At 32.2% G+C, this 25,341-nt stretch overlaps 2 protein-coding genes across 2 annotated transcripts; both read left to right on the top strand.

The window, feature by feature from the left end:
• Positions 1 to 4,322: 4,322 nt before the first annotated feature.
• LOC123302754 (plasminogen activator inhibitor 1 RNA-binding protein-like) lies at positions 4,323 to 10,859 on the top strand. The gene is made up of 4 exons (XM_044885832.1): positions 4,323 to 4,739; positions 6,737 to 6,896; positions 7,511 to 8,465; positions 8,875 to 10,859. The coding sequence occupies exons 1-4, from the start codon at positions 4,496 to 4,498 to the stop codon at positions 8,998 to 9,000; spliced, it is 1,485 nt and encodes a 494-aa protein (XP_044741767.1). The 5' UTR covers positions 4,323 to 4,495; the 3' UTR covers positions 9,001 to 10,859.
• A 5,623-nt stretch (positions 10,860 to 16,482) lies between these two features.
• On the top strand, positions 16,483 to 24,249 carry LOC123302724. Its single transcript, XM_044885787.1, has 6 exons — positions 16,483 to 17,058; positions 19,920 to 21,262; positions 21,736 to 21,872; positions 21,941 to 22,223; positions 22,938 to 23,088; positions 23,153 to 24,249. Exons 1-6 carry the CDS (start codon positions 16,725 to 16,727, stop codon positions 23,992 to 23,994), a joined length of 3,090 nt encoding a protein of 1,029 aa, XP_044741722.1. The 5' UTR covers positions 16,483 to 16,724; the 3' UTR covers positions 23,995 to 24,249.
• Positions 24,250 to 25,341: the final 1,092 nt, after the last annotated feature.

Genomic DNA, 25,341 nt, shown 5'->3' with positions numbered 1-25,341 from the left:
AGAAAAATTATAACCGCTGGTTTCGAATTTTTAAGATTTTCTAACTTAAAATGGTAATTTTTTCCCGCCTCAAAAAAAATTCATAATTATGCTTGTTAAATATTTTGTAAAAACATGAAACAATTTGCCAAAAGTTATAAAATCTCAAAAAAAATTAACCCAATTAGTAATTTTAGGTAATTGCATGAAAAAAGAAATTTTAATTCTAGTTTAGTTTAGAAATCGACCTTGTTTTTATTTGCGCAAGACATCAAAACTCAAAATTTGCTAAATAGCGTATTCGTACTTCAAAACGATGGTTTTGCGAGTTACCATGACCAGGATGTTTTCTGGAGTAAAATCTAAACTAGTATTAAAATTAGAAATTAGTTGATAACCCTTCCACCAACAACCATATTCTTACTAAGTCTGTCAATCTGTCAACAATCTGTCATTTAAATGTTTACTACAAGTTGATATATGAAAAAATACTCAATTTTTATATCTCAAAAAATAAATAAATAAAAAGTACCCCAATGAATGAAGGTCGCAAACCATTCCCTGAAATCGCTTCAAAAGCTGATTTTTTAGTCGGAAGTACGAAATAAGACAACTCTTCCAAAATATATCAATTAATTTCTGGTATGGAAAATTTCGATGACTTGGTTATGGGTTGAAAAACAAAAAACCCGCGACTATTGCGAGACAGGTAATCGGAAAAAATAGACCGAAAGTTTTATTGACCCGGAAATTTACTGATTTCTAAGACTATCCTCCCCACTTGCCCCTTTTATCTTGACAAAGCTTGCTCAAAACAAGGTTAGTGTCAAAGTCATCTCTGAACACGATTTTGTAGGGTTATAATCCTTTATTCATTGGGTTTAAAACAAAATGGAAGTCGTCTATCATAAGATAAACTAATTATTCAATTAATTAAAAAAATGAAGATATATGTACATTTCAAAAAAATCAAAAAACAGTCAAAATCAGTTATAGCGACATTGTCACATCTATGGTCCTTATATCGGATAGTCGGTCATTATGAGCGATATGTACATTTTATGTCTTGGAAATAAATATCTTTCAGAGAGTAATGATAATAGGAGCTAATTTGGTGATTTTTACGTATGAATTAACATTTTCCGAAAAAAATGAAGGATCGGTTGATGAAAAACAAGCTAGAATGCCAAAGAATCGAATTGGGGGACACCCCATCTTCCAATTTTTTTCTCCGAGAGTCTCTAATAATATGAATACTTTCTGATAACTAATTAATACTTTAATTGACTACATTAATATATAAGAATTCATTAAATTATTCAATTTATCGCTCCAACCAAGATGGCGCCGCTCCGTGATTCTATTTAGAGTTAAGTTCTCACTGTTTATGAGGTTCAAAATTATTGGTCGTTGGTCGTGATACAGCACATTTGATAAATTATTTCGCATGCTACATTCATGAGTACGAGAGAGTACATAAATATTAAGCAATGTGTATAAGAAAGATATTATCATATGTTTGCTTATATACAAGCAAACATTTACATATAATAGTATCTTTCTTATACACATTGCCTAATGTATATGTACTCAATTATACTCATGCATGCGAAATTATTTATCAAAGTCATTGTAGACGGTATTTTTATTTTGGATTCAGTCAGGGCCTTGTCAATTGGTCGTTATAGCCGATTTTGATTGTCTTTTTCAAAATAAACATTTCTGAAAATGAAAAAAAAAAAATGTCCTATACAAGAACATATATATAAGGACGTGAAACTGCTATGTCGAGCTATAATCGCCCGTGGCTGAATTTACGGCGCCTCTCTGGATGAGGTCTTGTCATCGGTCGTTGCATACTTTGTACTGCGCATCAGGCTGTCTAAGTACTTTCAATTGATTGAAAAAGACAAAAAATCGAAAACAAAGGACAGCCTGATGCGCTGTACGACGCTTGGCCAGGTAGGCGCCTTTTTCCTGCTACCTTCTCCTTTAAAGTTTCACGTCCTTATATATATATGTTCTTAGTCCTATAACTCCTTTGTAATATAGTACTTTTTCTGTAACTAAAAACAAAAGAAAAAAAAACACTATTAAAAAAAAAAAAAAGGAAAGTTGATTTAAAAACAAGAAAAAAAATTATTAATTATAATAAATTTTGTATTGTCTTTTGTTTATTTAATCAATTCCTAAGGGGCCATTTATAAAATACGTCATGTAAACAGGAGGGGGTAGGAATCTTACTTAGCGTGACATGGGGTAGGGTGGCGTGACATTCCCAGTTTATTTTAGTTTTAGATTATTTGTGGGGGGTGTCTAGAATTTCTTAGGGACTAAAAATTAAAAAAAAACGAAATCTAATCGTCGTAAGATAAGCTGAAACAACAAATGGTAGGTAGAAAGTCAAACCCTTCTTGCATGTAGATTAAAAAATTATAAAAGATAAATTCAACTCAAAAACAATTATCATTTTTTTTTATTTAACAAAAGCGACACTACAGTGAATGAAGTATTAGCGAATCATGTTGAAATCTTTGGAAAAATCAACATGAAAGCACTTGTCGACAGATTTGGCCTATTTGTTTTGTTACAGACTCAGAATAATGTTAACTGTGAGATTTCGAGATAATCAGTTTCGCAATTTCGAGGATCAAAGCATGTAAGATATTAAAAAATACTCTCGGTAGACGTGAAAAAAAAGTAGGATAGTTGAAAGAAATGTTCTTAAAATAAAAAAATATCACCAAGTCGTTTTGTTTTCGAGATATTAATTTTGACGTAAATTGGTCCAAATTGGTAACTTAGGCATTAATTAACTCGTGTTTTAAATGGTTAAAATTCCTGAAACTTTAGAATTTAATGTCAAGCCCTATTCTTAGCCTGTGAAGCATAGTTTTAGTATATGAATACCATTCTAGAAATAAGGTAATTTTTGAATTATCGCGCCATCTTGGGATTATATTTAAAACTTTTGATAATATTAAGTTGGTATTATTTTTGAATAATTGGGTGGAAAATGAAATAATAAATTTGAAAAAGTAAAAAATGAACACATGGTTTTTTAACTTCCATTTTCAAGACAAATTTATGAGAAAAGTATAATTTTTATAAACCATGTTGATGTTAATTGTATTATTAATTATGAGATTACTTAATTAATTTTTTTATCGCTTTGAGTTTCATTTAGTTTCATAAAAACAGGGATTCAGATAAAATTTATATTTTTTATAAGCTTATGCCAAAATTTAAATGAAATTTTCTTAAGTCTAAGAAATATTATGATTTTTTATTTCTTTTTGGTTTATTCTAATTTGATAAAAATTTTTTTTTGATAAAATAAAAATTATATACAGCCTTGAAAATATTTAGCAAAACGTCCACTATAAAAATCTGCGATACTGGCTGATATATAATATGTATATGATTTTCTTATTTGGTGGGAGCATATGGCAGCATGGTGTGTTCCAAAGAGAGTGCGTTCCAAACTCATTTTATATAGATGAACGCCACACAACCTCTATATACGAATAACATACACGAATAATCTCATTTATGAAATACATGAAAGAAAAATATCCTTAGTCTAATTGAATTACACACATAGATCTCTTAAACTATGAGTTTCCATGGAAAGTTAGTTTAATTATTTATTAATGTCATATCGAACAGTCTTATCCTTATCTTCCTTATTCCTTTATCCAATTCTGTGATTCATCCCACATTTTCAATCTTATTACGTCTAGGTTTGACGAAAAACATACCCACGGTATAAAAATGTTCCACTTAGGAAAAAACACGCTAGACAAATAATTTGAACGAAAAAATATAAATTTAAATAATAAATTTACTAGGCAAGCATGTTAGTTTTTATAGATACTCTACTAATTCTCTAGACATAATTACTATTTTTAATACATGTTCTCCTAATATTAATTTAAGAACTTTTGATTTTTTTCACCACTTTTCTACGAAATTTGTAGTTTGTTCTTTGTAGCCATTACAAGAGAGCATCTGTAAAAACTAACATGTTTGCTTAATAAACACTTATTATTTAAATTTCCTAAGCGGTTTAGATCGTGGGTATATTTTTCGTCAAACCTAGACATAAATAGCTGGAAAATGAGGGTGATATCATGGAATTTGATAAAGGGTTAAGAAAGATAAGGGTGGGACAGAAAATAACTTGCTAGAGTAATAATAATATATAAGATGGAGGAGCGTTTAAGATGGTGAAGTGATAGATTTTGAACGCAGTCGTATTTGGTTTGTAAGTTGTATGTATTATGATAATGAAGCATGCTGCGCGTGAGAACGTTGCGCGTCGACCTCGTGGGTCATATGTAGCTCAGTTCTGTATTGTGAATGTAACCAACTAGTTATCATAGTTAACTTCATTCTAGATATATTGTCGGCCATATTGCTGTGAATGAATTGTGCGTTAGATTGAGGCTAAGAGCCCTGAATTTTATCATCCAACATCTTCTGGTTGGAATTTTTGATTAAATTATATAGTGCCATGGAAAATTCGTACGGCATAGGCGTAGCGAATCGCTATGCACTTTTTTTGGATGATGATGCAGATCCATTAGAAGTATTAAAAGTACAAGAACAAGAGAAGGAATTGAAAAAAAAGACGAAGGTGGCCGAAAAAGAAAATAAAATCAAAACTGATGTACCAGCGAAAACAAAACCTGCACAAACTGGACCACGGAAAACAATCAAAGATAGTCAAAATGTGAAACCACAGGAAAAGCGGGAAGGTACTGTAAATATTTTAATACTAATTTCACCACTGAAAATTCTTTATTCTTTTTTTTTTTTTTAATTTTAAATTACGCTTGAGTTCATCTTAAAATCATATCGAATTTCATTTGTTTTTTATCGAAATTCATTTGTCTGTACTTTTAATAGAATATTTACTATTTTCACTAGAATCTAGATGATAGTTCGAGTTGACAATTTTACTTCGAGTAAAAATCAATTGTAATTTGTCAACTGATGAACTGAAAGGCATGTGCTCTTGTGTTTCTAATATTCTGTTTAAGAGAATCGACTTTAAATTTTTTTCTATATTTTATTTGATCATTATTTCATCTGATCACATCTAAATTTCATCTTATTTTTCAAAACTTTCATAATTTACACAAATTTTAGACCACATGTTTTATGAACCATTTATACTTTGTTTTATATCAACTGCCCATTACTTCATTATAACTTTTTTTACTTAGTTTGTATTAATTTTAAGTTGCTTTTAACCGTTTGCTTTATTTAAGATCGATTTAAAAAAATATTTTCGAGATAATCGACTTTTAAATTTAAATTGTAATTTTTTGCTTAATCACTTGAACTGGTTTAAGGGACTTGTTAAGTGTAAGAAAATAAAATTATTCATGGAATTTTTTACAAATTTTTAGGAATTGTGTTATAATTTTGTAGTTATTTGTTGGTAAAGAGTTTTCATTTTAATTTTTTTTATAAATATCTGTTATTGAATAGCTGATAAGATAACGTTCGACCCGATAATTTTTCCAAAACGAATTCAAGGCGAAAACTTTATTGTTAAAATTTATACGAAAAATTTACCTACCCAAAATTGTACCGGTGGAAAACTTAATAAATTTCAATAACATTAATCTTTAGAGGCAGTTTTTGTAATAAAATAGACCAATCACAAGAGGTCTTTTCAAATCCATGTGTATGCCATGCTCAAACAACATTTATAGGCAATTGGAATTACATTCATGTAAAATTTATGTATAAAAATTATTTTTTTTGTCTTTATATGTTATTTCTCCGGTAATCAAGAAAAATAGACCGAAAATTTTATAGACCCAAAATATTGTTGTAATTACGAATTGGTTGGGTTGAGTTGTCAGAGAGTTCTGAAGTTTTTATCTCTTGCGTGCAAAAATAGGACACCATTACATCAAATTTTTTCGGGATATTTTATCGTGTCTATTTTTGCTTTTGCCGGTTTATTTTTTCCAAATACTATTTCTCCAGCATGTTTCATTCTGTCCATACCTTTACTTCTATGATTCATTCCTCATTTTCAAGCTTATCATGTTGGCTTTCTGACGAAAACTAGACAAAAAATGTACCGCTTAGGAAAAAGCATGCTAAACAAATAATTTTAACAAAAAAATGATCATAAATTGAAATAAGTTTATTAGGCAAACATGATTCGAATGTAACAGGGTTCATAGATGTTCTCCTAATACTGAAGACATCATTAAGAAGTAACAGCAGCTGTAAGATTATTTGTTTTTAGCCACCTACACGGGAACATGGAATTTCAAACGGGTCAAACTGGTTTCTTTTTAGCTTAGTGATCATTAACACCCAAAAAAGGATTTAAGCCCTCCCCTGATTAGTTAATTTTTCGGTACGAAGTTGTTACAACCTATAAAACAACTTTAACAAATTTCAAAGTTGCAACAATTTTTTTCCTTATAGTTATTTAATTTTATTGTACTTAAAAGCTAAGGATTAAATTTTTCAATAGAAATACGTCAATTTTTTCCATTTAATAGGTCATCTTTATGGCCAATTAGTATTAAGCCCCCCCCCCCCCCTCAAAAAAAAAAACTAACTTATCCATATGTTATCTTAATTTATCCAATACTGAAATATATTTTAGCATCTCTCCGAGTTGCTAGCGAGAAAATGAGGTGGCCCAAATATGTCACTATCTTACGATCTACCTTGATTGTAGAATTAAGTTGATAATTATTTTTTATCGCATTATTTATAGGTGAAGTGAAGAAAAATGGCCCACCACGGAATACGGAACAACGAGGCGAACGAAATGTGAAATTCTCTGGCGAAAATCGTGAAGAACGTAATAACAGACGCAATCGTGATGATAAGTCATCATTTAACGGTGCAACCGAAAATACTGCTCGTTTTAATCGGTAAGTTTTTATATTCATATAATTTTCGGGTGTTTTTGTTTTTAATATATTTGTTTCGTTGGATTGGGGAAACCCAGAATAATTTTCGAACAATCATCACATAAAGGCTATTTTTGTATTTTTGCGTCAAAACACTATAATAAATAATTCGCTGTGTTCGTTAAAAGTTGTTTAAGAATTACTAGCTGGACAATTTCAACTTTAAAACTTAAACTACCTAGCCCTTCTTCTATGTTCTAATTTGTCTCACCTTTTGTTCCCAATTTCTTAGAAAATAAAATATAGCCCATCTTATTTGCTAACAAGGTAGGATTCTACTGGGTGTCCCAGGATTTACGGACGCCCTTGTTGCATCAGGTTGAAAATAAAATTAGATTAAAAGTTTTCTTTCATTTTTTGATCTGATTCACGAATATCCGCCCAGTCTTATCCGCGATTTATTTAATCATTATCGGTTTACCAGGGATTTACTCGAATTCATCGAAAATGTAACAAAAATTAGTTGGTGTTCGAAAAACGGCCTTGGTTTTAGAAAATTCTTGACATTTTCATTATTATTGTTTACAGTAAAACTGTTTAAAAAAATGCTTATTGATTATTATTTGATGTTTTAGTGATGACCGACCGCCAAGAAGAAATGACAACCGTGGAAGTGGTGACAATGACAATGAATCTGGACCACGTGGAGGACGTAGTGGAGCCGCTGGACGTGATAATCGTGATGGACGTGACAATCGGCCGCGACAACCACGTGGTGAAGGTGTACGCAGGAATTTTGAAAACCGTGGCAAACGTGAATTTGATCGTCAAAGTGGATCTGATAAGACAGGCGTGAAACCCGTTGATAAACGTGATGGCGCTGGCGCCCACAATTGGGGTTCACACAAAGATGAAATTGATGAATTGACAAAACCGGTTATTGATCCAATTGACGCGACATGGGAAACAGTTGACAAAGTTGAAGGTACATCTTCTGATGGAACTGAACAGAAACCTGGCGAACCAAATGCAAATGCGGACCCAACTAAAGCTGGCGAACCTGACGCTGCAAGTCAACCTCAAGCTCCGGCCGAAGAAGAAGTCAAAGAATTAACATTAGACGAATGGAAAGCACAAAAAGCCGCTGGACGTCAAAAACCACAGTATAATCTACGTAAAGCTGGTGAAGGTGAGGACTTAACACAATGGAAAAAAATGTACGCGTTGAACAAAAAGAAAGGCGAAGAAACTGACGAAACCGACGAAGATGAATATGATGTGTCCGAGTATCCACAACGAGTTGGCCGTCAAAAGCATGTTTTGGACATTGAAGTACGCTTTAGTGACTCACGGCGAGGTGGTCTAGCTGGATCCAGAGCACGTGGTGGTCCCAGAGGTGGTCCAAGAGGAGGACCTAGAGATGGTGGCGATCGTGGTGATCGTGGCGAGCGTGGAGAACGTGGTGATCGTGGCCCCAGAGATGGTGGTGAACGTGGCGAGCGTGGGGAACGTGGTGAGCGTGGCGAACGTGGCCCAGGTGGTGGCAACAAGGAAAGAAAGAACTTCCGAAATAATCCAACTGATGATCAGGTAAGTTTTTATTACATTATTTTTAATTCAATTTACCATCAAACTGGTCAGAAATGATAGGTGTGCTATCACTCCATTTCGAGAAAATTTCTAGCTACACTTACTTTATTGCAAACACAATGACTTACTTGACTTTATCTCCTGTGGAAGCATAGGGCACGTGTATATCAGTTTATATATGTATGGTAGTATGTATATTTATAGAGTGCTTTGCGGCACTCTCGAGTCCAAACGAGAGGACCGATTTTGATGGTTCTTATGGCAATCGGTTTGTCTTAATCTTGCGAGTGTCACTTAAGACGTAACAATACCAGACGCCATTTTCAGTTTTTAATTTACGCAGTCGAGCTATTTGATTTTTTTATTTCTTAAATTTGTGGAAAATTAATTATAATTTTGTTTGTTATAGGCTCCTGGAGCAGCTGGTGCTGAGGAGCCCGCAGGCGGACGAGCTGAAAAAGGTAATCCACGCCAGAATGCTCGTCAAAGTGCTCCAAAAGTAGATGACGAACATGATTTTCCATCATTGGGCTAAACCGCAACTAAACTCAACCAAAATCGTCAACGAAAAATCAAAAATAAACCAGTGATCCACCACGCATCAAAACAATAAAATAAAAAATACAAAAATTCCTAAAAAAATCAAAAATAAAAGAAAAATTTTAAAGTAAAATGATTTTACTCAAAAAAAAACTTATTTAGGACATTTTCACCTCGAAAAGAAAATCCGAACAAAAAAAATTGTACAGTTTGTTTTCTCTTAACTCCGTTTCAAAACACACACACAGTTCAGTCTCGACATGAATTCCAACCAGTGGAAAATTTGAATTTATTTTTCTGTACAAAAGTAAATTGAAATTTTCCATAAAGCAAAATTGGCCTAAAATATGATAACGCATGATTTATAAAGAAAAAAAATCAGCATTTTATGTTTCATTCATCAAAATTGCTTGTGTTCAAGCTGATTCCAGACCCCCCCTCTCTTCTGCCTCCTTGGAGCAAGAACATCTATGGTATATATTATATCATTTTATTTTTTACTGTATTTATGATGGTCACCCTTTCTGACATCCCAAAAAAAGACCTATTTTTTTTTAAATTTAATTTGTTGTTAAATCGTGGAATTCGTGGCCATCATATAAAGTTTATCAAAAAAATTGTGTGGAATCATCTCAAAAAATAAAATTTGCCCAAAAAAGTTTATGAGTAAGTCGCTTTTTTCTTTTTTTTTTTTTTTTAATAAATTATGTATAAAAATTCTTTTTGGAACATGCGCAAAACATATTCAAATATACAGGGTGGACCATTTTAATATATTATTTCTAATAGCTTGTTTTGTAGTTAATTCATTAAAAAATAACTTTGGCAAAAGACGCAGAGTTTGATGGGCGGATAAGTTAGTTTAGGTAAGAGTGGTTGTCCTGGGGTGGTATACACTTGGCCACCCCACGAGACTTCAGGTCGGAGAAATCGTCAAAAAAAGGCTGGCTCAAAGGAGTCCACTTCCTCGAGGTACGAACTGGGCAGTGACAGAGAAGATGAGACATCGTTTCCTCCTCCTCCTCACTATGACAGCTCCTACAATAGTTATGATACACTGCCAGGCCCAGGCGTTCAGCGTGCCTCCCACCTAGCCGATATCCTGTAGAAGTCGCAACTATTTTGCTAATAGAGACCCTTGGAAGTGATATAAGATCTTCGGAATGCCTACGATTGTACTCAGATCATATCTGTCTTGTAGTACCACAAGTACGTTCCGTCCTCCATCTAAAATTGGCCTTTTTTAAGATATCCTTCGAGGACCAACTTGTCATTCGCAAATGGAACTTCCGAATGTCTATTGATACTTGTGTCCGGCATTGTGTTCTAGCAAGCTCTTCGGCTTCAACATTTCCTGTTGATCTAAATCCAATCTGATGTCAGAACATGATGTCCTCCATCAAATTCTACAACTTTTGTTTAAGTTATTTTTTTTATTGGTTAACTAAAAAAACGAGCTATTAGCCATAATAGATTAAAATGGTCCACCTTGTACATAATATATATATATATATAACGTATATATTAATCACACGACAAAAGAAAAATCGCTAAGCGATTTTTGAAAAATTTCTGTTTGTTTTTTGGAGACAAACTCTTTAAATTGTTTGTGTATTGTACTTATACTAATACTAGATTCGACTGAGATCGACTTGATTTGACGTCGACGCCGATACTCGGTTGGGTCGCGAGGTATCATTAAAAGATACGCATATAAATTATGTGCACATGCGTACATGCGTCGTGTTAATATTTAAAAAAAAAAAACATAGTTTTTCTTTGGACTTGTTAATTGTGAATTTTTGAACTGAATATTATAAAAATATAGCTCTATAGTTTTATATTAATGCAAAATCGTAGTTGCTAGAATTTTTTCTGCTGTAAATAAAGTCAGTCAGAGTCAAGTATGAACATTTTAAATGGAGGGGATATAATTAAATTTACGAATTGTCTCCACTAATCTTAAGAAAATTAGTTTTCAAATTTATTTGTCTGTCGTTGAAATATATTTACGGAGATGGACGAAGTCTAACGAAGCTTTTCGCTTTTCTGTGGCAACATGGTTAAATTTGAGCCTAGTTTAACGGCCATAAAATTATTTAATTCCAAGCCTGGGAAAAAATTTATTCAATGAATCTTAGAACTAAAAACCTATAGACCCTCTTTCGTAAGTGCATTCTATCTTCTGGCAACACGCTTGCATATGAGCTGTGGTGTAACCAGAACCGTATGTAATGCCAACCAACTTGGTGCCCCCTTATGTGGGCCCTTCTGGTAAAAATTGTTTTTTTTTTAATCTTCGTAAATAAACTTGGGCCCTCTGCTCGTACAAATTTGTCTTTGCTTATTTAACCCTAACAAGGAAAAACTTAACTTAACCAATAGGTTAAATTCGGTACTTTTCGATCACTTAAATTAAATTTAATTTCCGGATTCCGGGTTTCAATTAGCTCCATTGGTGACAAGAAATGTCTAAAGATATTTTTATAAGATTAGTGGTTGATTTTTTTTGGAAAAATCGTTGAGGGACCTCCATTTTATTAAATATGTTCCATGTATTGAAAATAAAATCACACGAATGTAATTGTAATTGAAAAATAATCGAACAACATTGATTAAACTGGGAATTTACGAGTTCCAAACATTGATCCGATCTATTCATGGACTTATAATAAATAATAAATTTTGTCTTCATTATCTAGATAGAAAAAAAATAGAGGTTAGAAGTTGTAGAATATATAAATCTCTAATTTTTGTACCCCCGTCTATAATTTTATAAGTCTATGGATAATTTAATGAAAAGAACAAGTAAGTGCCCAAAATTGTAAATATTATTTTTTTTTAAATTGATATTTAAGAAAGGAGTTTTTATTTAAAGAACAGGCCTGGCCTATGGGAAACGCGTGTACGAAAGTTACAGCAGAAAATTTATTTAAAAACAAAAAATAGAATTTATATAGCCTTGTGTATCGCTTTAAGTTGAAACATTCCACGAAAATTAACTATTTTTGAAACTATTTTTGCATGCTTTCTTATTTTCTGCATTTTTGAAGAGAATTTTCTCGCGATTAATAAATTACCGTATTTTTATTTTCCTGTAGGAATGTTTTCAACTTAATTTGTAATACATTAGTATATAACTTAAAAAAAAAAAACAAAAAAAATGAAAAAAAAAAATTTTCCTCAAAAGAAAATGGTTTTGTTAAAAAAATTCCATTATTCAAATTTATTGTAAATAATCTTTTTTCGTAGCCATGTGTTTTTTCATAATCTATTTCTCCTCTCTGTCTCTCTCTATCTTTCTCATAAATAAGTGTAACGCATAATGCGCATGCTCTCAAGATATTATTACATTACACACATGCGCAGTGATTTGTTTTTTTAAAATTAACAAAACTGTTACAGTCAAAATCGGTTTAAAAGAAATTCATTTCGTTTTAAGCGATAAGTACATTTCATCTTCTGGGAGAAAAGAAAGTTCCTCGGTTGGGATATCCCAATTCGACCTTTTGGTGTTCAAGCTTTTTTTAGTCTTCCTTTGGGAAGAATCCTTTCCTTTTTGGGAAGAATCCTTTCCTTTTTGTGAAGAGTCTTTAGTAACATAATTATTACCGATATCTGATTCACTCTGTACAAAAAAAAAATCATGTAAGAACACTTTGCATGCATATATTAAAAAAAGTGTCGCGTTTTTTTTGTCCGAATGATTTCAGTTTTATTTTACCTTGCCATTTGCTCGTATTAATCGAATTGTCGTTATAAGCGATACCTTTTCAACCGATTTTGACTGTATATCTTTTTTTTTTTTTGTTTTAAAAAGAAAAATTATTTAAATAAAAAATCATTTCCTTCATTTTTTAAAATAGACGTTAAATTTGTGTGAAATTTTTGTTTTTTGTTTTTCTTTTTTTTTGCATAAAACATTTTCCTCTCTCCCCCCTCTCTTTTTTTTGTACCATAATTATGTGCATAATATTTTTCTTGTGAAAATTTTTAAAGTGGTATGAAAAGAAAAAAACGAATAGTGATGTTGAAATTCGAAACTTTTTGTGTAGCAATTTTTCATTCATCCCAGAAAATATAACCTAAAAAGGTGCGTTTATGCGACTGTGAAAATGCGAAATTAAAGGTGAACCATACACGTGCAGTCTTTTCTAAGTCGATCACATAAACCAGGAAATATTCGAAAATTTTAAAGAGTCTGGGAAAATGATTAAAACAGATTCTGATTCTTATTTTAGCCATACAAATTTTTGATTTGGATTTATCTATCAAAAATCAAGTTAGGTCGAAAATTCGAAGTAAGAAAAAGACTGTTCATGTATGGTTAGTTTTTTAAAGCTTCGACAATTCCAGTTTAGTTTATACGCACCTTAATAGAGTAAATTAAAGCCATCGGCGTGGCGTTTCAAGTTGTTGGATTAATTGATAATACCATAGACTTATAATTAACAAATAGACTCCCGAATTCGATTTCTTCTGCATCATCTAGATAAGTGATAGAAATATTATATCTCTTTAAAAATATTCCCCTGCTACGATTCGAAGTCTTATGTTTTTATATGTCTATGGTCTTCGGGGAACCTTTTTTTTTTGCATTACAAGAGGAGGGATATATTGGATGCACGATCGTTTACAAAATTACCATCGAAAAACAGTTATTCGAAAATTTTTATTTCATTTTCGAAAAAACCTATTCAATGATTTTACCCCTCCGGTAAAAAACGGAAAAAAAAAGATGTCTGTACTTATGTATACTTGCGGACAATAAAATTGCAACACAATCTTTCTAATTTCCAATAAGTTAGAAATCGTTTTAATACCTTCATTTGGTCCTGAATGTGTGTAATCCCAGGAGGTGTGCATAGCTTTTGGGAGCCAAATAATCACGAAATTTTTGCTCTTCAGATCAAATTCTGACGCGCCTAACTTTTTTTTTGTAAACGATTGTGCGTTTCTTAAAATTTAACTTTGATAACAAGCATATTGTATCTATTTTAATTTCGGTCAGCCAAATTTTTTTTGTTTTATATATAAATTATTATGTGAATATAGTACAGTCGTAAGTTACCAAAAAAAAAGAAAAAGCTTACGATTCCAAAAACAAAACAGCAGCGATAACTAACGAATAACCGAAAAAAAAATGTAAGAAGTTAAGGACACACATTTTGAATTGTTTAAAAAAAAGTTGTTAAAATACAAAAAAAAATTGTCTTAATAAAATTTTCGTTTTAGTAACTTATAAAAAAAAATCAAAAAAACGAAAAACAAAAACGTTTTTGAAAATTTAAGAATACAGTCAAAATCGGTTCGAATCACATAATGAAAAGATACCGTTCATAACAACATCGGAGAAAGCCGACTGATCGGTCAGTCACTAAATTAGTTCCTAGTTGTCTGTCTATTCGATTTCTTCTAGTGACATTTAATGTTTTTAAACCGGTTCTGACTGTATTGTTTTTTGTAAACATTGTTTTTTTCCAGTTTGATTTATTGTTGAAACATAATTTTCTTAACCTTTTTTCCCAATACCGCAAGTGAAACATAGCTAACAACACTCTCCATTATTTTCGGCTGCCATTTTAGTTTTTCACATTTTTTATGGTCGAATTCGAATTTAACTACCCCAAAAACCCCAAGATTGGTGCATTTTCATCCTCATTTATATTTTTAATACGTTTCGGGAACTTGGAGAGCATACAAGTCATATTCCCGAAATAGGAAGTGAGGAAAGGTCACAAACTAATTTAAGGGAACTTTTTCAAATGCAATTACGAACAAAATTATCCGTATTACATCAAAATCGGTTCATTATCAAAAAAGTTAGTTTAAATACGTTCGTTTCCTGCACTAAATTTATAAAGAGGTTGAACTGTATAGGTAAGTAAAATTAAATATTATTAATTCAGTTACACTACAGGTGCTGTCGATGTCCGCATGCAAGTCATACTTTTATTCGGGAGAACCATTGATTTTGATTGTTTTTGGGGCAATATTACGAATTTTTTGATCCCCTTGTCAAAATTTTAGACCTTAAGTTATAGCCATAATTAGGTCAAAATATTGTTGTAACTAAGGAAGGCCAAAAAATTAAGCCGAGGGACCAAAAAGTACGTAATCTGCGCCTAATCTAAAAAAACCTAAAAGTCAATTGTCCACCCGAAGCAAGTATGAACTGAATGAGTAGGGTTTATGAGTAGACGTCTAAAATATGGCCGAAGCTAAAGAAGATCCAAAAATTCAGTCGGAGAACCAAATGGTTCATAATATACACCCATAAAATCATACAAATCAATGGTTTTTCCGAGTCAGTGGTGGGCGCCACAAGAGGGCCCGAAGTGTACTTACGAAGACGAAAAAAGTGGAGAAAAGAGAAATTTGTATAAAAGGGCACGACAAAGGGGACACCAAGTTCATTAATGAAGCCTGAAAATAAGGAAAAAAGACAAATTAATATGATGGGGTACCACAAGAGGGCACCAAGTTCATTAACGAAGACTAAATAAAAAAACAAGACAAATTTTTCGGGTACTGAACCCTAAATTCACACTTGAAACATAGTTAAGAACACGCTCCATTAAATTACCTTTCAAACGAAACCAAAAAAATTAAAATCGGTTCACCCGTTTATACGCTACGATGCCATAGACAGATACACACACATAGCGGTCAAACTTATAACACCCCTTTTTTTTAGTTGGGGGTTAAAAATGTCTTTAGTTATAGATTTTGACCTCTGGGCCTTTTCTCTTAAATCCGCCACTGTTTCGGTTCAAATATGAATTGCAGATTGGTCTTATGGAAAGACACTAAAATCTAGTCATAGTTAAAGAAAGTCCAAAAATTCGTAATGTACGCTCCAAAAAACATAAATCAAATCTCCGAGTCAAATGTGACTTGTACATGGATGTTATGGAATATGGACAGCGTCTGGAGTATTATAAAATGTTGGCAATCCTAACCCCACATACGATTTATATAAAAAAAATCGTGCAATATGAGAATGTTGACATAAATTAAAACTGACCTTGAAAAAAAAAACTAAATTTTTAAAAAAAATGGGGCTACAATCATTTTACAAAGTACAAAATAATTAATTTAAAAAAAAAAAAGTATAATTTATAAAAACAAAAATAAATCGTAAAAAAGCGAATATTAAAAAATATTACGTAACAAAAAAAAAAAAATGTGTAGCATTTCCGTACACAAGCATTTCCTCAACGCGGTGAAGGGGTCTACGTGACAAAATTGAAGTGAATAATGATACATGGGAAAAATCATCGAAGAAAATTCCATACAAACATAATAGAGATGGCGTATTTATAACATTACGTATTGCATAAATAAACACTGAAAGCTATATTTTAAAATTCCCACCAATTTTCAATTCGTTTTATTTCGTAAAACCGATGTGTTCAACCAATGAGATTAACGGGAAAACATTGTACAAAAAATTACAGCACGCAGTTAGTGGTAATTGAGTTTGTGCATACTAAAATTTTGTATACACTTAAGTTAAAAAAAAAATTTTTTTTGGAGTTAAAACAATGTGAAAAAAAAAAACTAAACATATGTGAATATGTAAAAAACAATTGAATGTGCTAAATAATTGCTAAAACAAAAGAATCAAGTGTAAATCTAGTTATTCATTTGTTTCAAGTGAAAATATAAAAAAAAAAAAAAGAATCAAATGAAACGGGGTACAATGGCGCTGTTAAAATGACTTCAATAAACGCTGAAACAAATCATAAAACTGATACTAAAAATAAAGAATTTGGTGGCAATTGTGATAAATTTATTGATAGAAAATGTTCTGATACGAATCAATTAATACTCAATGGACATCCAAATTTACCGGGGCTCTTAATGTCAATGGCGGCTAAAACATCATTTATTAACAATAATACGTCGAATGTTTTAGTCAAAGGTGAAAAACGTCCACGGGCCCATCATGATAATTATGGGCCAATTAATAAACGTTACAAAACATTGGATACAAATAATGATCATACAAGTTCGAATGAAGAATTGGAGGAATTCAACACACGAAGAGGTTAGACATTATCATTATTTATTTATTTTTTAAACATTTGTTTAGTGCGTGCGATTTGGGATCTACAAACAAAAATACGTTCGACACTTTTGGATCTTAAAATTCATAGATAGATCATTCTATGCAAAAATTCCCTTTGGATCCAATTTGAATACTTTTTGGAATATGATTCAATTTTATTACAGAGCCCCAATTACACACATTTCCCATTCGAAAACAAATGAAAATCGAACATTCATTCATTTAGCCTTCCTTGATTAAGAAAGGAAAATTCATGTACCCCTTGTAAAATTGATTGTTTGGGTCAAAACCTTCCCCCTATTCCTGGTTAGGATATGTTTTTGGAACATAACTTGTATTGATCCCAAAATTGTAGTACGAAGAATAACTAGGATGAGGACCACGAAGTTTTGCACATATTTGTCATGATTGAAATCGGAAGGACCTTCCTCAAAAAGCCAAAGATTGTACAAGTAACGTTAGTCAAAATTAGGGATGTATTAAGGTTGGGTCATTGCAAGAAAAATCCCTCGCTTACCTTGATCTATGTTTCTTCGACTTTCCAAAATATTGAGCCTAAAGATTCGAGTTTTGGTGAAGCAATTTTGCTAGCAAAAAATCATATCCTTAGCTTCCGGGACAAATTTTTGTTGTGTTAAGTAGTGAATGAAGAAAAATTCGTCCAATTTTGGGTCAAAATTTTTCATTTGGCCGTTTTAAACATATTTTAGGTGGGTTGGTAAATCCTTGTAAATTCCATGATTTTCCCCTCATTTTCAAGCTTATACTGGCTGGTTTCCGGGGAAAAATAGACTCACGGTCTAAAAATGTACCGCTTAGGAAAAAACAGGCTAGACAAAAAAATTTAAACAATTTAAATAATAAGTGTATTAGGCAAACATGATTCGAAAGTAACAGTTTTTATAGATGTTCTCCTAATACTGAAGACATCCTTAAGAAGTAACAGGAACTGTAAAGATATTTCAAATAAACTATTTTTTAAATATGTTCTCCTAATACTATTAAGAACTTCTGATCACCACTTTTCGGATAAAGAGCATTCACGGGTTACTGTAACAGGAGCAGTTTTCCGCACGGGCCGAGCTGGTGTAACCTATTCTTCCGGTAATCGGAAAAAATGGACCGAAAATTTTATGGACCCGGAATATTTTAGTAATTATGAGTTGGTTAGGTTGAGTTTGTCGACTATTTTCCGGGTCTGTTTTTTCCTTAATTCATTCCTGCATTTTTATGATAGGCTCGAGCGTTTTGGTTTTCTCAAGATACTCATTGGTCTCGAAATATACCCAATTAAAATGTTATGGACGAAAATTTTTGATTGTAAATTGTGTTTTTCCCGCGCATGGACTATTTTACATGTTCGTGTGTTTGGTTCCAAGCTTAGGTATTTGGATTGTATTTTCCGTGATTCGGAAAGGAATCGATCTTCATTTGTTTCCAACTCCAAACTAAATTTCAAGTTTGAAATAACGTTTAAAAGCTTTATTTATTAAAAGCTCGTAAAAATATACTTCAAATTCTACGTATTTTGAGAAAAACACTTTTGGCCTTGAAACAAAAATTTGTATACCATTTGCCAATTTTTACACTTAACAGTCGAATTATGTTATATGAAATAAAATTTTAAATTTCCCTCCATTTCTAGAACAAAAATTTCAAATTTCCCTCCATTTCTAGAACAATTTTCTTATTATATATACGTATTTCGAATTACAATGTAGTCATATTCAGCATAAATTATTTACTTGTAATTATTCTCCAAAAGCTGTACTTAGTCTAAGCCCTCCTTGAGAACAGTCTGTCATCCGGAGATGAAACTTCTTCGAGTAAGAAGGGAAACGTCTCCAGGAAATGCTTTTAGCAGATGATGTTATAGTATTCTATCGAGGCCAGACACCACACAGAAAGCCCACAGCTTCCACAAAGGGATTGTTCCCAGATTTGAGATGTTTAAAAATTTCATACCCAAACACATTCTATACCCAAATCATTCCTGCAGGAACAAACCACATGTATGGATTTGGCCAAATATCAACAAGGCGAAGTTTTCTGCTTGAAAAATCGTCGTGTATTGACCAAGACGAATCGATTCCTTTATTCTAGGTCCATGAACCGACCAACCTTTACTATTTTAATTTTGAATCGTATTTATTTTTATACCCTGTATATATGAAATATATCAAGGTATAATAAGTTAAGTTCCAAGTTTTTAACGTTTAAAAATATTATTCAATATTATATCAAAATATGGTCCTTAAGGGGATATATTTTAACAAAATGTTTAAAAATATTAATGCTATGGAAAAATTTTGGTATAGATATTCATAAATTTATCTATTTAGTCCATTTCCGGCTGTCCGTCTGGCTGTCTATGGACATGATAATTCTAAAACGAAAAAAGATATCAAGCTGGAATTTTTATAGCGTGCTCAGGACGTAAAAAGTGTGGTCGAGTTCGTAAATGATTAACTTAGGTCAATTGGATCTTGACATCTTGTAAACCGTTAGAGATAGAACAAAAGTTTAAACGTAAAAAATGTTTGTTTTAAAAAAATAAACAACTTTTGTTTGAAACATCACTGTTTACCTGTGAGAGCGCAAATTATATAGTATGTATTATATGTGTGTGTAACATGTATGTATGAGTGGCTATCTTTCTTACTTACATGACATACCAAAACAAATGATTGCGTAATCAACACTGTCAATTGTTTGATTTCACTTGTTTTTTCTTTATAAGTTTATAAACAGTGATATCCTTCTTGGATCAACTAGGGTATAGTCAAGTCAATAATTATTTGAGAGTATATTTTAAAATGAAATCATTTTGATTATTTCAGAAAACATGAGTAGCCCATCGATAAAAATCGAATCACCAACATCGCCAGAGAATTCATCAGGATCTGTACGCCAGAAGATGAGTCGTAGCCGATCATTAGACGCAACATACTCCGACACCACAATTACAAAATTAATTAGTTGTGTACCTTGGTTCAGTAAAGACATTCCAGATGAAATCAATGAACAGACAAGCAAGATAAAAGAATGGTCATTTTATCCTCACTCTAAAATGAATCTAAAACGTAGTAATTCAGAAGAATGTGTATCGATAAACGATACATTCAGCGATAATTATCGTGATATAATCTTTTCATCATCACAAAAAGGTTTATATCATCGATTTAAAACTCAAATCGACGATCAAGATGTTTCGACGCATGAATTGGACGAGCTAAAACAAAAATTTGATACACGTGTTGGGGAAATTAGTAAGGAACGCGAACGTGCAACAAACTGTGATGAAACTTTCGATACGGATAACACCGAAAATCCGGACGAAACCTATTTAACATTTTTGGATCGTTTAACAGAACAAGCACAAAATCAATATTGTCCGAAAATCAAGGAAGAAATTAAAATCGAACCGGAAGAAGTGAAAGAAGAAATTAAACAACCAACAGTCGTGCCGCCAAGTAAATCGTCGTCGAGTAGCAAATCGAGTAAAACCGATGATAAACGAAGACATCATCATTCGAGTTCGAGCAGTCGACATTCTTCGTCCGATCATCATAAATATCGATGCTCGTATTGTCAACGGAGCAAAACACGTTACTCGACGAAAAGTGTCCAATGTGAATTAGGTATGCGAAGTAAATCGTCGAAGTATTCGAAAAATATGAATACACTGTTATTAGATAATACAATATCTCATCTGGATGGTTTAAAGTATTCCAAATACATCCATATTGAGACACATTGTAATGGGGGCGCTCAAGTTGTACATATGTATCAAAATGAGATTGAGAATTTATCGAAATCTCAAATGGATGAACTTACACAAGAATTTTTTAAGCTCGCATTCTCTGAAGATGAAAATAATCATGCTAAGTATGTAATGGCAATTGTACATGGGGCAGCTGTATATTTACCCGATTTATTGGAGTACATGGCTGCGCATTATCCAAATTTAACAGTGAAGAGTGGTGTGCTTGGACGTAACTCAGATATTGAAACGTGTACTTTGGGACAATATAATGAACAAGTACGGAAGCATTATGATAAAGGGACCGTGAGATATGGACCCTTACATCAATTGAGTTTGGTGGGTGTTGCTCATGAAGAAGTTGGCGGTTATTTTCCTGATTTATTGGATCGATTACAGGAAAATCCTTTTCTTAATGCGGTAAGTCAATATTCAAATACTTTCTTATACTCTACTATAGTTTTAGTCTTAAGTTTGTAGTTAAAGCTTGGAAATATAGATCTTACCTTTCTTAAACGTCGAACCCGTCTATCCAATCATCTAGATCTCTTTTTCTTTCAACCAGAAGAATTTTCATCAACAATTCAATTCTTGACTTGGCATTTGGCACCTTGGCATCAGTCTTTGAACAGAACTAAACTTTCTCCAGACTTAGAGAACAAATACATACCAAGAAAACTAGAAGGATAAATTGTAATTGACCTAAGCTTCTTCGGCTGGTAGCTTTAGGGCATAATTTGCCTTTGCGCTACTATAAAATAAAATTGGAATATTTTCTACTTTATTTCTGAAAGCTCGGAATTATGTTGCTATTATTATTTAAAACTCGAAAGTCGAAGGGTTTTTCAATTTGGATCAAATTATTAATAGTTTTTTTTATATTTATTTCGTAGGTAATGCCTTGGGGTAGTTTATCTGTGATACAAATGAAACGGCAAGAATCAAACGATGGCCCAATATTTTGGGTACGACCTGGTGAACAACTTGTTCCTACAGCTGAAATTGGCAAATCACCTTGTAAAAGACGCAGGTAAATAAATTTTCCTAATTTTATCCTTGGTTTTACAACTTAAGATTACAAAATTTGTTTGTTTCTAGAACTGGTATAAACGAACTTAAAAATTTACAATATTTACCTCGATTATCGGAAGCCCGACAATATCTATTCGAGGATCGGACCAAAGCCCATGCAGATCATGTAGGAGCTGGATTGGATCGGATGACAACAGCTGCTGTTGGCGTTTTGAAGGCTGTGCATGCCGGTCATGTTGAAGGTCCAATTAATCGAATCACTAAAGATGTTGTTGCGTTCCATGCAAGAGATTTTGATACACTTGCTGAGAAATTACAATTAGATTTACATGAGCCACCCACGTCACAAGTAAGTACCCGCCAATAACCAAACCTGTACGAACAAAATATGTAACTTCTTTAGGTGTTATATTCTTTGGCTGCCTACTTTCTGAAAGTAAGATACACTTAGACCAAAGGTCTTCAGGAATGTCCTTGAAAATTTCTGATATTTCAACTGAACTGAGAAAATTAAAATCGTTTTGCGACCATAGGGACGGGTTCTTAATGTTATCATAAACAAAAAGCACAAAAATTTGCCCCGAAACGATCTCTTTTGCGAGTTTTTTGACAAATTTTGAAATAAAGATTTTTTTTGGAAACCTACTGATTTTCTATGTGTAAATATGTGTATCCTACAAAGTGTATATTCGCCAATAGATGTCAGAACGAGTTATATTTTGCAGTTTATGTTTCAGTTTTTCATCAAAATACAGATAAAACGACGTTTTCTATAAATGAAACCTAGCTAGATCGATTTTTCGCCCCAAAAACCTCCTGAATACAAAATTTCATGAAAATCGTTTGAGCCGTTTCCGAGATTCCAAATATGTATATATATATACAAACATTTATTGTTTGAAACTGACAATAACCTGACGGATACAGCATACTATACAACACTTAAGGAGTAAACTCTAGTCGTGCGTCAGAGCTGACACACACAATTTTTTCATAGTGTTGCATTTTATAAATTTTCTGGGCTCTTTGAGTTCAATAATAACCAACTTTTTTTTTTAAATAGTGCGTTACTTGGATTGAAGATGCAAAATTAAATCAATTAAGACGAGAAGGAGTCACGTACGCTCGAATACCATTGTATGATAACGATATTTATTTTCTACCTAGAAATATAATACATCAATTTCGAACTGTTACAGCGGTTACTTCAATAGGTAAGAATATTAAACTGGGACTAAATCTGGAAACGGGAAACTAATAGTATTGTGTTTTTTTCAGCTTGGCATGTACGCTTAAAACAATACTATACCGACGTGGAAAAAACAAAAGATTTTGTACACGCACGTGTGGTGAATGATCCGGTTCACGAATTTCGTGAGAATAAAACCGTTGGTACAAAAAAGGTGCACAAAACAGTGAGTACAGATACGGAACCCGCACGTAAAGAGCATAAAAGTAACCAAGATGATCGAAGTACAGCTACAGCAAAACCTCATCACACATCAAGCAGCAACCATGATAAACAGAAAAGACATCATGAACATCACAATAATGTGACGAAACATTCAGATAACAATCGAGCGGATAACAGCAGCCATCACAGATCATCAAATTCTGTGCATTCCTCTTCGTCCTCACATAAACGTGACCATAAAAAACATTCTTCGTCTTCGGACAAAGATAAAAATCGTTCATCATCATCATCATCAAAGCATAAACATTCATCATCTTCGTCCAGTCATCGAAATCATTCATCGTCAAAATCATCGAAGACGACTTCGACAAGTTCGAATAGCAAACGTGACGAATCTGATAAAATTGAGAACGGTATCAAAAAATCACCAGAACAATCAAAGGATATCAGTTTAAATCAAACTTCCCCTCGACCACAATTATTATCGAATGGTCCTGGTTCGATGCCGTCTACAACGACCGCTTCAAATGTTACAACACCGCCGGCGTCGGCAACAGTATCAACATGTCCACCTCCACCCCCGTCAACTAACACGACATTAGTAAAGCATGAAATAAAAAAACCGTTACCGAAAATTGTGAAACCGTCAACAGTGAATTTATTGGACACGATTATTCAAAGTATGAATAATACTACAAAAATGTAACGATTTTTGGGTCACGATTTTTCAGTTAAGAGTACAAAGACGATTTATATATATTTTTCGAAGGAATTTCGAAGTTTTTTTTTCTTTTTAACAAATAATCCGGATGTTAGGCGATTTTTTTCCCCCGTTCCAGTGAAAAACGTTTGAAGATAAATTTTCATAAGTGTGTGATTGAAAAATTATGAACAGTTTCGAAGTTTGAATTGTAAGTGTTTAACTGACGCGACGTCCAAAGTCTCCAAAAAAATATCCAAACTTCTGCAAACAGTGTTGTTTTATTTACAAATATTCGAATTTTCGAAATGAAAATGGATTTTCAAACAAAGGTTAGGTTTTTTTTTATTATTTAATTTTAAAGTTTTCCATAGACGTTCAATATTTTTAACACACAAAATAAATAACAGTAATCTGTAAAAATATTAAACGTCCATGGACACCTTTAAAAATTTAACGGTATTATTTTTATTTTGATAGAATTACGAGTTTTAATTATAAAATTTTTTTATTTAATTTTTATTTTATTGAATTATGTGAATATTTATACTCTCGTCTTAAATCGAGCTAAAAATGTTTTATTAAAATCGTCTTACATCCTACCATACACAGCCCCTGTACCCTTTTAACTCCTCCCCCATCCCTCGTTTTTAATATAAAATTATATATATAAAAAGTGAAATTATGGAAGAAAGAAAATTTGTAAATATTTATATATAAAGAATTTTTTATTTTTTCAAAATTGTACATAGAAATTTTTTAGAATTCAAAAAAACAAAACACAAATGAAGTTATAGAAATTTTTTTTTTATATACAGAATTAGTTTTTTGACTAAAATTTTTTTATTTAAAATTATAAAAATAAAAAACAAATTCGAAGTTTTTAAAGCGCCACAAGCAGAATCCTAACGAACTAGATTGATGACGTATCGAAGGTTTTTTTGGCCGTTAAAATCCTTGAGAGATGCCTAAATTAAAATCGGGGTTGGATTTAGATTCAGGCCCATCCACACTCTATATCATTGATCTATATACTCCGTTAATAGGCCGTTATAAAAGGCTTTTCATGAAACTCAATCGATAATTAAAAAAATTTTACACTTGTGGCGCTTTGGTTCTCTTCAAAAAAAAAAAAAAATTTTAATCAAGCCAAATTCATTACAAAATCGATGATCTCGCATTTTAAAAATTGGACTTAAAGGGTGTTGGATCGTCATTGGATTTGATTTGTAATCGTATCCAAAACAAAAAAATTCATTTATTTTATATTTAACCATTGGCGGCCATTAATTATCTTACTAATTACGTATATAAAAATTTTATATATTATAAATTTTTTTTGTATTTTTCGAT

This window comes from Chrysoperla carnea, chromosome X (assembly GCF_905475395.1).
Source record: "Chrysoperla carnea chromosome X, inChrCarn1.1, whole genome shotgun sequence".
NCBI classification, from domain to species: domain Eukaryota; kingdom Metazoa; phylum Arthropoda; class Insecta; order Neuroptera; family Chrysopidae; genus Chrysoperla; species Chrysoperla carnea.
This window is presented reverse-complemented; position numbering and strand designations above follow the sequence as displayed.

Excerpts from the sequence above, each read along its gene's own strand:
- LOC123302754 (XM_044885832.1), top strand. The coding sequence starts at position 4,496 with ATGGAAAATTCGTACGGCATAGGCGTAGCGAATCGCTATGCACTTTTT. Across the intron at positions 4,740-6,736 it reads ACCACAGGAAAAGCGGGAAG|GTGAAGTGAAGAAAAATGGC; the intron begins GTACTGTAAATA and ends CATTATTTATAG. Across the intron at positions 6,897-7,510 it reads AATACTGCTCGTTTTAATCG|TGATGACCGACCGCCAAGAA; the intron begins GTAAGTTTTTAT and ends TTGATGTTTTAG.
- LOC123302724 (XM_044885787.1), top strand. The coding sequence starts at position 16,725 with ATGACTTCAATAAACGCTGAAACAAATCATAAAACTGATACTAAAAAT. Across the intron at positions 17,059-19,919 it reads GGAATTCAACACACGAAGAG|AAAACATGAGTAGCCCATCG; the intron begins GTTAGACATTAT and ends TGATTATTTCAG. Across the intron at positions 21,873-21,940 it reads TCACCTTGTAAAAGACGCAG|AACTGGTATAAACGAACTTA; the intron begins GTAAATAAATTT and ends GTTTGTTTCTAG.